Source organism: Tympanuchus pallidicinctus, unplaced genomic scaffold (assembly GCF_026119805.1).
Source record: "Tympanuchus pallidicinctus isolate F22 unplaced genomic scaffold, pur_lepc_1.0 scaffold1, whole genome shotgun sequence".
Lineage (NCBI taxonomy): Eukaryota > Metazoa > Chordata > Aves > Galliformes > Phasianidae > Tympanuchus > Tympanuchus pallidicinctus.
This window is the reverse complement of record NW_026294618.1, coordinates 100,548,621-100,560,928: the sequence shown is the minus strand read 5'-3', so window position 1 is coordinate 100,560,928 and position 12,308 is coordinate 100,548,621. Positions and strand designations below refer to the sequence as shown.

Below are 12,308 nucleotides of genomic sequence, written 5' to 3'. Positions count from 1 at the left end.
CTCATTAGGCTGTTCTTTAGTTTTACTGCAGCAGGAAGGTATCTGAGAAACAAATTCAAAATGGAGCAGTCCAAAAAAAAAAAAAAAGCCCACAAAGGCAGTGAAGAAGAAAACCATGTTCTACTGTGGATGTAAAAGATAGAATAATTCATTCTTGTCTGCAGTGTCATATTATTCTTTGGTGATGAGCTGGTAATACTTCAATGAAGTTTAAATGATGTGAATCTAAACAGTGGATCAGGTTTAGAGGGCAAATAACAGTTATTATACTCAGTCTGTGTATGTCAATTAGTTTTGCAAGGAAGGAAAACAGACCATTATAGTTTTTTTGCTGTCTTTTATGCTGCAGCCAGCGCTTCTACAAAAGAATGGCAGTCATAAAAATCTGTCCCAGAACATTCTCAAAATTGCAGACCATTAAATGTGAAGTTCTCTCACAAAGGACTACCACACAACTGTAAAGGGATAAACTCCATGCAGTTATTCAGATTTTTTTCTGGTACTCAGCAACAGGCTGAATTAAGACCATTTCCATCACAGAACTGTACAGCAGGTTGCCATTTCTCGATGCAGGCTTATGAGGAACAAGATCACTTACAGACATATCTCCAAGAAAAGGAGAAAGAAGCTATCTGAAACCCTTTTACAGAGAAACGTGAATGCACTGCCTCAAAGATTCTAGCTACATAAGTTGGACTAACCACCTCTGCATCATGGAGTCCATCCTCATTGATAGCACAGTCAGTACTGACAAAGAACTTCATTTACTCCAGTTAAATCCCTAATACATATTGGAATTCACACAGTACTGTGGTGCATTTTTGAATATAGAGCAAATCATCTTCCCAAGGAAGATGAAGGAAGTTGGTGATATTACAGCAGTGAACTCAAACTGTTTGAAGTCATTTACTAATATTTAAATGATCAATTTACTAATATTTAAATGATCAAGGGGAATTTGGCTGCAATAAAAAGTGATTTGTCTAGAAGCATTTCATAAAATGCAGATGCATCTCACAGAGTTCTCAAAATTACACGATTTATTCCCTGAAAGAATTACAAGCAATGACAAGTAATATTAACTAAAATAATATTCTAGTGTACAACCATGCATTTTACAAACCAAAACATTCTTTGGAGCTCCAGTAACACAACTAAAGAAGCTGACTTTCAATGAAATGGAATTTAAGGTAACAAAACTTTCTGTTTTTCAACAAGAAGTTTAAATCCTCTAAACTAAAGCATCTTTAAAAATAAAACGTTAGATTATAAACAACGCATGTTGGTGCTGTAAAAAATAACATCCCATGTAACTTTTACTGAAGAAATACTTAAGTCTTTTTACCACTCTTCCTACGGAGGTATAAGTGAATTAAAACCTACAACAATCACCATCTGGGAGTTAATGGACTAGGTCTAGGCCAGGGTGAAATGAGCAGTTAAGTATTAATAACCCAAGAGAAAAGCAGCTTTAACAAGTGCAGAGGCTTTGTGGATAGAAGCTTTCTTGGAGTGCCAAGTGAGACAGGCCATCTTCTGCCATCTTGGGTTGTTAAAATGGCAGGTTTTATTCAATACCTGTGTAGAAAGTTACTTCTTTAAACATGAAGTCCCAAGAAGTGCTTACCTGATATCTTCTGTTGTGCAACGGTACATTGAGAGCATTGTACCGATTAGATCCTACAGGGCAGAAATTGAGATGTGTACTTATTAAGACACTTTTTTTTAATAAGAGAAACACATTTATCAGTATACAGCAATTTAAATGAAAATTTCATTGCAGTAACATTATAGTTCATGTAAGTAATAACAAGAAACTGGAAGAACTTATTTAATGAGGTTGGACTAATCACTGCCACTTGAGAATTGTTACTGTGACTAAGTGGAGAGGAAGTATTTCCACGTTCATCTTTTAAAAGTGATTTAATTACCTGAAAACCCTAATTTGATAGGAAACCTAAGACTGCTCTTCTGTGCAAGAAGTTTATTATTATTATTTATTTATTTTTACTATGTAAGAGTGAGCAGTCTTTTTAAAAAATCCTCACAAAATTTAAGATCTGCAAATTTCAGTTACATCCCAGCAACTGTTAAATAAGATTGGTGTATTCTTCCCACTGTTTGTGTGCTCTAAAAAGCTCCTCTACCTACATCATTTGTTGATAATTTAGAATAAGATCTACTCTCCATACATTTCAGGCTTTGTTTAGCTATAGAGCACCTGGAACGATTAGTCAAATAACAGATGAGCACACTTATAAAGAGGCAGAGGGATATTTGTACCCAATGAACAGCTTACAAAGCCTAAGCACTTAAAGAGAAACAGATCCATTCTCAATTAAATGCAATAAGCACCATTTTAGTTTAAATTGGCATAAAAGAAAACTTACAGCTTCTTACTCTTTTTTCCTGTTATTCACAATGGAATCCACAGCAAACAAACATTTCCTAACTTTCTCTCATTCTTCTGTCACTTAAAAGCTTTCCATTCCTGCAATGTTTTCTACACAAGCAAAAGTGTGCTATGTGATCATGGCAGTTGAGTAAGCAGATAAACTACTTGCATCCAAGATCTTGCTACAAGGACAACCACCTGTAGGTATCAGCCAAAGCAGGCAGAGAAGCATAAACAAGAAGACAGTAGGCAAAGCTCCCTACTTGTGAGAGGAATGAAGGGGAAAAAAAGGGATATCAACTGAAAGCACTGATATCTACGCATATTATGCTGTACAAGGGTCAATGTTTTCTAAAGAGAAGGATCTGTTTATTTCTTTACTTTTTCCACCCCCAAGCCAAGACTCACTGGATTGCCAGCACAGAACCTGGATGGCTCACCCTGCAGCACCCAGCCAGATTAGCTTCTAGAGAACATAAGACTATTTTGAACATTTTTCACAGAGCTTAGAACCTCACGAAAATGCAAAAGCTTCTACCAGTAAAACCTATAAGAAAGACAACAAACAGCCTAGTTCTGCTTTTCCAAACTACCTTACCAAAACCAGCTTTTGCACTATTCCAGATCCTCCTACTCTCACTGCCAAAATAGTAGAGACTGACATATGCTTAAGCACAACCTGATTTTCAAGCTATTGAAAACAGCACCCAGCACTCATCTTGCACATATTGGTTTTGGTACCAAAGTAGTCCTTCAGGTCAAAAGTTCCTGTTCAAAAAAATCAAAGTATCTTTTCCTTGGAAATATGAGTGAGCCCAAGATAAAAGATGAGTAAGTAGTAATCTGAGTGTTTTCTAATCAGAGGTGAGAAATGTGACAGACTTCCCACAAAGCACAGATCCTTACTTAATATATTTCCATTGCTACTAGCTTATCTTTGGTTTAACAGGATTTTAAATACAATCTACAGTAACACCCTTTCAAATGAAAACCTGAACAAGTGGAGAAACTTTCATCTTTCACAATACTGTCAACACTACGCAACACAAGCAGCAAGTTACTGGAAAGCCTTTTAAAGTTTCAGTTTTCATTCTATATATATATAACACTTGATACTTTAAGATCACTAAACAAAAAGATGAATGTCATCACAGAATGGTTTGGGTTGGAAGGGAGCTTTAGGAATACAAAGTACAACTAGCACCAGGTACCTGTTTAGATGCCCAACTTTTCTTACATATAATGCATTTTAATTCTTACAGTGCATTTCCTCCAGATGAACACCCCAAAGTAAAGAGGGCTAAAAAACACACACCAAGGCAATACGTACTTGTGTCATTAAAAGGTACTTTTTCATTGATTATGCATAGAGATTCTTCCAGTCGACTGCCCAAAGCTGCTTGAAGATTCTTTAACTGCTGCTGACTAAATAACAGAACAAAAACACAGAAAAAAGCACCACATATACACTGTAAAACTTTAAAAGTTAACCTGTTTCACCACCAGCTTAGCTCACCCTAAGCAACCCTTGAGTGCACAGGACACGTCTCTCTCTGATGTCAGGAAGAGGAGAGTTACAGTCATCCCTTCTCCTTTGTGTCACATTTACAATACGTGAATGTATTTTAATCATTAACAAACACATTGAAAGATGCAACAAAACGCTGTAGATCCCAAATTCCATTCTCAAGTTACTTTAAAGTTGATCTTCACATTATTATCCAGTCCCACAGTTACTGCGTGTTGTATAAAAATGTTATTTCCTACTGAAATTTGAATGGGAATGCAAAAGGGCCTCCATGTTAGCTAACACATACTTGATACAGTAATTCAACATACAAGCAGTGAAATGCTGACAATTCAGTAAATCACCACATCATCATTAGAAGTATCTTGAGAGCTTTTCAAAGCCCCCTATTTAAGCATTTTTACCACAGCACTTGTTCTCCCAAGATCTTGCAAATTGTTCTGATACATTCTGAAGCAATTTTTCCTTAGATCTGCTTCACTTGAATCTGATTGCATACAGAGGCAAATCTGAGTTATTATGACTATTAATATCTCTAGGACAGAGATGAACAGTAAACTACTCCAGCATTATATACAAAGATTACTGAGTGTTTATTTTTCCAAACCAAAATTCTACACCTTACCCAGCTTAGGCCCTCAAAATCTTCATGTTTTGTTTCCAGTTTGACATCTAGAACCCCTGCACATATATTGGAGGGTAGGAGGAAGGTGTCAAAGCAATAGTTTGCTTTTTCTTTTGATAAAACATTGAAATACTTTGAATTTTACCAGGACTGACAAAGAAGAATCCAAATAGACAAGCAATATATGGAGAAACTATCCAGTAAGGAGTCCATGCACATTAACAAAGATCTTTATTGAAGAACAGACCCAAAACTGCATAGAAACTGTATAATATGAAATACGGTAGCATTAAGCATGACAGAAAAACTCAGATTGCAGAAGTACAGATGTTTCCCTCTTATAATAAAAAGGAATAGCTTATAATTTACTTGGTAAGTTTTGCTTCACATTTTGCCCTCTAATTTCCTAGGCATGCACACTGTCAAGTATTATATCCCTCTCCTTTCTAGGACAAAGCTTGGATCTCAAAGGAAAATGGATCCCTTCCACTAAAAAGCTGGGGAAAATATAAGATCAGTGCTTCCATGAAGGAATATTAAAATAATGATCTGTTGAGCACTGGACATAATGGCTGAAATCACTCAGTATCAGGCTTTATTCTCATGAGTCTCCCTTCATAAAGAGTAGGGACAATTTCTTACAATAACATTAATTACCCAGTCAGACACAACAGATATGTTTAAAATTAAAAGTAGATTAGGATAACGCTTTTCTTTTTTTTCAACTTCTCTTAAAATAATCCCCCAAAACTGCAAACAAGCTGCAGTAATACACAGCTTTCATCATCTTTTAAAGTCACAGGTGAATTCACAATGATTGTTTAATCAGAGTTCGTAGAATTCAACTATCCTTATACCTGCCAAAATAACACATACACTTCCAAGATTACTATTGCATGGAAGTTTTTCATCTGTCCACTGAGCATTACTGTGCATTTTATCCATCTCAATAAGGATCTACAAGGCAATTTTGTTTTCTAAATGCATCACAATAAGGAACTTCAGAGAAATACACCCTAACTTGACCCAGCCCGCAATTTAATTCCCCATTTTCTACAACTTGTCTTCAATACAGTAAGACTATTCTAAACTAGCAACAGAATCCTTGAGCCAAAAAACACACACACACACACACACACACACACACACAAAAAAAAAAAAAAAAAAACAAAACCCACCTCCAAACATTCCAGCTGAATGTTCTACCTGAAAAAAAAGCTACTGTTCAGGAGGCAACGGAGGGGGAAAGTGGGTAGAACAAGAGGGAATTCTTAAAGCTCCTTAGTTGGTTGCCTTTGTATCTTACATAAGTTTCCTGAGGCTTTTTGTTGTTGTTGTTTGTTCCCCCCACCCTCACGTGCAGCTTTTAAAAACTCCTATCTTAGTTTCATGCAAGTTCAGTAGCCCCTTTACAGTTTATAGTGTTCAATCACAAGCACTCATCTACTTCACGGCTACCTAAAGCATTCCAGCAGACAAAATCGTTTATCAAGTGCTGCTCTGGATCTGCTTGTCTAGACACACACAGAATGAAGAGGTCAAACCTGCACCACCTTGATGATATGCTGTTGCCTTGTATTTTCTATTTATCAATTTTTTATTTTTTTTTTTCAACATTATCACTCTTTAGAAGTAATCAAGTCAATCTTTCAAAGCAAGTTGTTGTTATATTAAATAAGAACACTTACCATTCTTCGGTTCGAAGCCTACAGTCCTTAGCTTCTCTTTCTAGTGTCTGAGACTTGATCTTTATGCAAGAAGATAATCTCACAATGTAATTACTGACAGAGCAAAACATTTCAATACTTTTTAAACTCGTCACATAACAGAAAAGCTCCTTACTTCCAATTTGGATTTATCATTCTGCAGCTTTTCAATGGTGTCTGTGTATTTCCTTGTTAAGCTGTCCACTACAGCTTGATGCTGGGCAGCATCAGTTTCCAGAACTTCCAGTTTAGTTCTCAGCTCTGCTTCTAAACGTTTATGCTGCTCATCTGCTTCAAAGTACTACAGCAAGAAAAGAAGAACCTTGCATAAGTTTCATTCACTGCAGAATCTAGTTCTGAGTTACACTGACATTCAGTTTCAAAACAAGTACAAGCAGAAATTCTACGTTGTTCTTTACAGAAAAAAACTATTCAGGATCCAAGTACTTTCTGCTTACCAAAAGATCTGCAATATCAAACACTTAAAATCTTTCTGGTGGAATTTTGAGAAATTAAACTTGAACCACAAGGTTTTCTGCTCACATTTTTAAAACAAAGTGAAATGTATTCTTGACTCAACAATGGCAATTTGCAGAAAATACATGAAGCTTCAAAGCAGCTCCAAAACTGTACGTGAATCTAGAAGTTTCCAAAGCAATATGAGCCACATGAGTACTTCCAGCAGATTTTCACCTTTTAGTGACAGCTAATTTAAGTGAGAAAAACATCATTATATGAAATTTCACACATGGTCTTCAGAACGTGAAGTTCAAGACACTTTCTTGTTTGACAGGGGAAAATATTTATAAGCAATACAGTCGGATCTAATCTACTATTGTGTATGCAAGGATATGCCTAAGCACACTACATTTTTAGGTGCTGTTTTACTCCCTTCATCATTGTTTGTGTGACTAGTTTTATCAACTAAAAAAAGACTGAAGTCTTACTCACAAGTATATGCAGTCGTTCATTCTCTTCTATCTTCTTCTGAAGATCCTCATTGAAGACACTTTTCTGCTCTTGACTCAACTGAGATGAAGATTCTGCACTTTTCTAAAGGAAAACAGATGCATGCATCATCCCCAGGTATGTGGGGTATCCCAAAGCACAATCTCAGGTGTCTGAAAATGCATTGCAATCACCGATTGCCAACAGAAGCACATGAATGTGTATTCCACCGAAACAAACACCTCTAACGCCACGCAATACTGCACACAGCATTAGCTTCAAAGCAGCACTTTTTCCTTCATGCTGTTTTTACTGTACTGAAGTAGAATGCTCATTTAGTGACGACTCAGGAAGCCTCTACACAGACTTTACATTCACTCTCATGAAACGGCTTCCATAGCAGGTTCAGGACATTACTTGAATCTCGCATGATTCCAAGCAGTCAGTAACATTAAAGTCTATGCTTCCTTAGTTCCAGGATCTACATATAAGGCACATTTCCCCCATCAAGCATCCATGTTTAAGTTGGCCTGGTCATATGAAAGATGAGGAACAACCACAGGAAGCACTCTACACTCTGCCATTAAATAGTGCAAAGAAGCACAGGAGAGCACAAAGACTACGAAGTAGGACACCTGAAACACAGGCATATGTTCCCCTCTTTTTAAAAGGGCTGCAGTCTGACACAAATCATCCATCAGAAACAATCTAAATAGATCTAGATGCAATCTACTTCATCCCCCATCAGCAAGAATCATAAGGATGACGTGGAATTTTGTATACTTATATTCAATAGAACATACTCAGAGAGACCCAACAGGTAAAACTACCTTTTAGATACATTCCATTTAATATAAAGACACCTTACAATAATACAGAACTAGGTATTCTGGCAGTTGAACACAAAAGGAAAAAAGTCAGTGGTGATGGCTCACAAAGCTCTTCAAGCCAGGCTGAGATCCTTCCAAATTTGGAAATGTCTAGAGAAGCTGTAGGTATCACAACTTGAAATAAGAAAAGGACCAAACTGCATTTTGAAGAGTCCACTGTGGTTAATAACATAAGTAGAGGCACTACACTTCTCAATCAAGGGAAAAGAAAGGAAGATGAGCATATCATTAATAAGTTGAGTGATTTCTTCAGCATCAGTCTTCAGAGCTGATATCGCACATTTTGAGGGATACCCAAAGAGATGAGCACATACCTTGTTCTTCTTGCCCCTAGTTTCACTTAACGAAAGTTCATCTTGAAGTAACTCCACCCGTTTGGCAAGCTGCTGATTTCGAAAGGTCAGGCTGTCCATTTCTTGTTGCAATTTTCTCAGGGATTGGTCCTTCATCTTCAATTGCTCCTTGGTGATGAAGAAGTCCAATTAAAAAAAAAAAAAACACGTTATTTTAATAAAAAAGCATCAAAAGAACTTATTAAAAATAGTCTTTCTTTCATATTTGAACCGTGACAAGTAAAAAACATTCTACTTCCTTTAGCTGCCTGCAGATCATTCTCAAGTAGATATTTAATTCTACAAATTAACCATTAAGAAGCAACCTTCTGCTTTCACAATACCAGCACCTGCAGAAAACAATGAACACAGCAGCCACAGAACAGAAGTTCTTACTAAGCTAATATCTTTATTTTTCTCTTCATAATGCCAAGTTCAAAAAACCTTCCATTCTCCTATTTTGCCACAGCTGAATACATTTGACATGAGCAGTTTTTGGATATTACCTTCAGAGATGCAGAGTTTGCTTGCTCATCCACAACCCCCTTTTTCAGTACTTGGTTCTGAGCTCGAAGCTGAAAAATAAAGAGATGCCACTAACTATGCAGGACAACCAAACAAAAGCCTCTCACTAGAATGTGCATAAAACATCATATACTTTCATGACAGCACTACATGTGCACACTTCTTACAACATTCTGTTCAAGAAAGTAGTTCCAGGCAGAAAAGCTGCACCAAATTTGTATCCTGAACTGACAAGAAACACGATGTTATTTTACCAGCTGAAATTCCTGAGTCAAATAGAATAAAATACTTACTATCATGAAGATTAGTTACTAAGATACAGTTAAGGTTTCAAGAACTGTAAACAGCTAAGGAAAAGTCACAATCCTTGCTTGGATTCATTGCTACTTCTGCCTCTTCCTTCTTCTCCCCATAGCTGTCTATGACATTAAGAGAAACTCAGAATAAACAGTTAAAATCTCTTTCAAGAAGAGCTAAGCTATACTTTAAGGAAAAATTCATATTACCATACGCAGCAGCAAATAATCCAGAGATCAGCTCAACAAACAGCTGAAGAAAATATAACAAAGCATACAAGAAGTCCTCTCAGACTTTCTTATCCGAGCTACAAATCACTGAGGTGAAATATAACACTCAAGAAGACTCTTTCCCAGTCACTTCACGGAGTACCTCTACCCTGTGGCAGTAAGGATACCAACAGCATCAGCTTCCCATTTCTTGATGATTGCTTGAATCCTGGTTTCTTTCTTCAATGGTAGATTGTATTCATTTGATATGTTTTAGTCCAGCTGTTACAGATACAAATTAAAGGGGTTTGTATAGTCCTTGGGAACACCTCTGGCAGAAGCATATAAGGCAAGATTCAATGTGAATCAGCAACAGCACACCTTCTCTGATGACTGAATATACTTCAGAAGGTCAAAACCCAATTGACATCACTAAACACAGGCTTTCACCCTTCAGTATTCCCAATGTGTTGCTAGGGCATCACAAAGGTAAGAAAAGAAACTCGCAAGAGCACCAGAGACTTCCAAGCACAAGGTGTCCCAGCAAGAAGAAGCAATGCAGTAGCTTTCAATTCCTCTTTCTGACACAGCCACTAAGGCAGCAACATGTGAGATGCAGAAATGAAACAGAATGAACTCGCTCAACTGTGCTGCATCAAGTTAACTACGCTGAAGTGCAATCCACCAAAGGCTGTCACAGATTGAAAGCTCTCCAACTACTGCTTCAATTAGGGCTGTGTGAGAGAGCAAGAAGCTGTAACTCAAAGGGAAGAAAAGTTTGAGAACACAGATCCTTCTTCTGGACTGCTCTGAACAGAGAGGGAAAATTATCCTTTGCCAGATACTTCTGTTATCACTTTGTGAATCTATTGAGCTCTTGTCTGCCCCATTCCCTGGCTTTTACACCATAATCAGAGAACAGACACATAGCTTTACAGACCTACTCTCCTTTTCCACCTGCACACAACAAGCCACCAACTCTCCAACTGATTACTTGCATGAAATGAGTTACCTGGAAAGCTGATCCCACAGTGTTCTGGGGCTGTTCAGCAAAAAAAGGAATGGGAATAAAAAAAAATAGTTCCCACAGAGATCCAGTGGAACATTGCAGGCTGACAGCTGCAAGACAAAGTTAAAAGAACACTTCTGGACAATGCGATTTTAGAAGAGTGGATCCAGTAGCTGAAATATTCCAAAGCTACAGTCAGAAGGTCCACACAGCAAAGGAATTAAGCAGCAAAGTCCCTCAGTTACCTTATCCCGAGCCATATTTAATGTCCAAGGTACAGCAGAACCACTTTAGAAAGCAACAAGAAATATGAACAGACAACAGCTGTGACAGACAAAACCCTAAAATCAGTTCAGTTTCCTTAAGTGTTCCCACAAGGTGAGTTTAAGAAACACATATCTATCTGTGAATAATTTAGACTCAGTACAGTCATTTACAGCAGTTCCAAGAATAGTATTTAATGTGTTATTCTGTAATCTTGAGAAAAGTGTCAAATGCAGTCAGTGTCTTGTACCAAGCTCCTTTTGATGTAGAGGCATATGAAAATTAAGTGCTGACTTTCTTTCTCAATGTTGTAGAAAAACTCTGATATTCAAAACCAAAGTTTCATCTTCTTTTCAGTGAACAAACAGAGAGAAGAGCTTTGGATTAACCACAACTCCCACCATCCAGGAAATCATTTCAAATGCACTGGAAAAAAAAAAAAGCACTTTATCCAGGGACTTTGCGAACACTTCTGCAAGCAGCATAAGAAACAAGAAGCAGTCAGTCACCTCAGACAGCTGCAGAAGGATGGGAACAGGGGTAGGACAGATGTGAAGTCAAGCATCCTCATCACCAAGAGGCTGCAACACCCCTGTGAGCACCCCGACTGCCCCTGACATCCACATCCACCAGTCTGAGCAAACTCAGCTGCAGGTAAGAGCAGCACAGACACACACTCAAGAAGACGGCTAAGCCTCACACCTGACTACGAAGTGAAAAGCCAAGGGAAAGCACGACTCAGCTCGCCTCCTCAGCGCTGCAGAACCACCTGCTTGTCCCATACATGCTTTGCAGACGATGCCACCTCTCCTCCCCGAGGTCTGACCAGCCGGCAGGCGGCACCACCGCGCTCCGCCCGCGTCTGCAAACCCACACCCCAGCCTGCCCTCTCCTCACAAACAGGCGATCTTCGGCACCCCCGTCACCTCGACCCGCACAAGCAGTAGCCGGCGGGAGAGCGCCGGGCAGCACCGGGGCTGCGCGAGGAAGGGCCCCCGGCCCCCCACAGGAACAGCCGTTAGGCGGCGGCAAGCAGCGGCCGCGAGGGGAGCGGCTGGAATGCTCGCGGAAAGGCTCCCGGTACCTTGGAGTATTCCTGAGCCAGCTTCTGGTACTTCCCCTGCAGCTCCGCGGTGGCCGCCATCCCCCCGCCCCGGCACGGCCGCACCGGCGCTAACGCAGCCGCCGACCCCGCACGCCCACCAGAGAAAGACGCACTTCCGGGTTCGTGCGGCGGCGGCGCGATGACGTCACCACACCGCCTCGTTCCCGCGGGGGCTGAGGGCGGAGCTTAAGTCGCCGGCGCCACCATCTTGACGCAATTTCCAAGATGGCGGCACGGAGGCGGGCGGGAAGGCGGGTTGGGTCGCGCGACCCCGGGGAGGCGGTCCCAGCGGCCGCCGTTGTCATAGCAACGGCCGCCGGGCCCTGCGCAACGCGAGCGCAGGAGGTCGGGCGGGGGCCTTGAGGCGGCGCGGGCGCCATTTTGGCGTAGCCCGGTGCGGGGCGCTGCAGCGCTGCCGCTCGCCCGGGTGGGGCGGCGGTCCGGCTAAGGCACGGCTGGCGCTAGGGGGAGCCCC

The 12,308-nt window shown here is 39.9% G+C and overlaps 1 protein-coding gene across 7 annotated transcripts in view; it reads right to left on the bottom strand.

The window, feature by feature from the left end:
• The window catches only part of PPP1R21 (protein phosphatase 1 regulatory subunit 21), a 29,032-nt gene extending 17,049 nt beyond the window's left edge, over positions 1-11,983 (bottom strand). Inside the window, exons 1-10 of one of the 7 annotated variants that reach the window (XM_052677283.1) lie at positions 11,813-11,945; positions 9,648-9,737; positions 9,117-9,171; positions 8,931-8,999; positions 8,407-8,553; positions 7,206-7,307; positions 6,391-6,555; positions 6,237-6,295; positions 3,726-3,820; positions 1,628-1,680 (exon numbers count right to left, since the gene is read on the bottom strand). In XM_052677283.1, coding sequence (XP_052533243.1) covers positions 1,628-1,680; positions 3,726-3,820; positions 6,237-6,295; positions 6,391-6,555; positions 7,206-7,307; positions 8,407-8,553; positions 8,931-8,999; positions 9,117-9,171; positions 9,648-9,652 — 750 coding nt within the window. In that variant the 5' untranslated portion in view covers positions 9,653-9,737; positions 11,813-11,945. Of the gene's footprint in view, positions 1-1,627; positions 1,681-3,725; positions 3,821-6,236; positions 6,296-6,390; positions 6,556-7,205; positions 7,308-8,406; positions 8,554-8,930; positions 9,000-9,082; positions 9,177-9,618; positions 9,738-11,812 lie in introns of all 7 variants that reach the window. The other 6 variants (XM_052677292.1, XM_052677315.1, XM_052677264.1 and 3 more) reach the window with 6 other exon arrangements.
• Between the last annotated feature and the right edge of the window lie 325 nt (positions 11,984-12,308).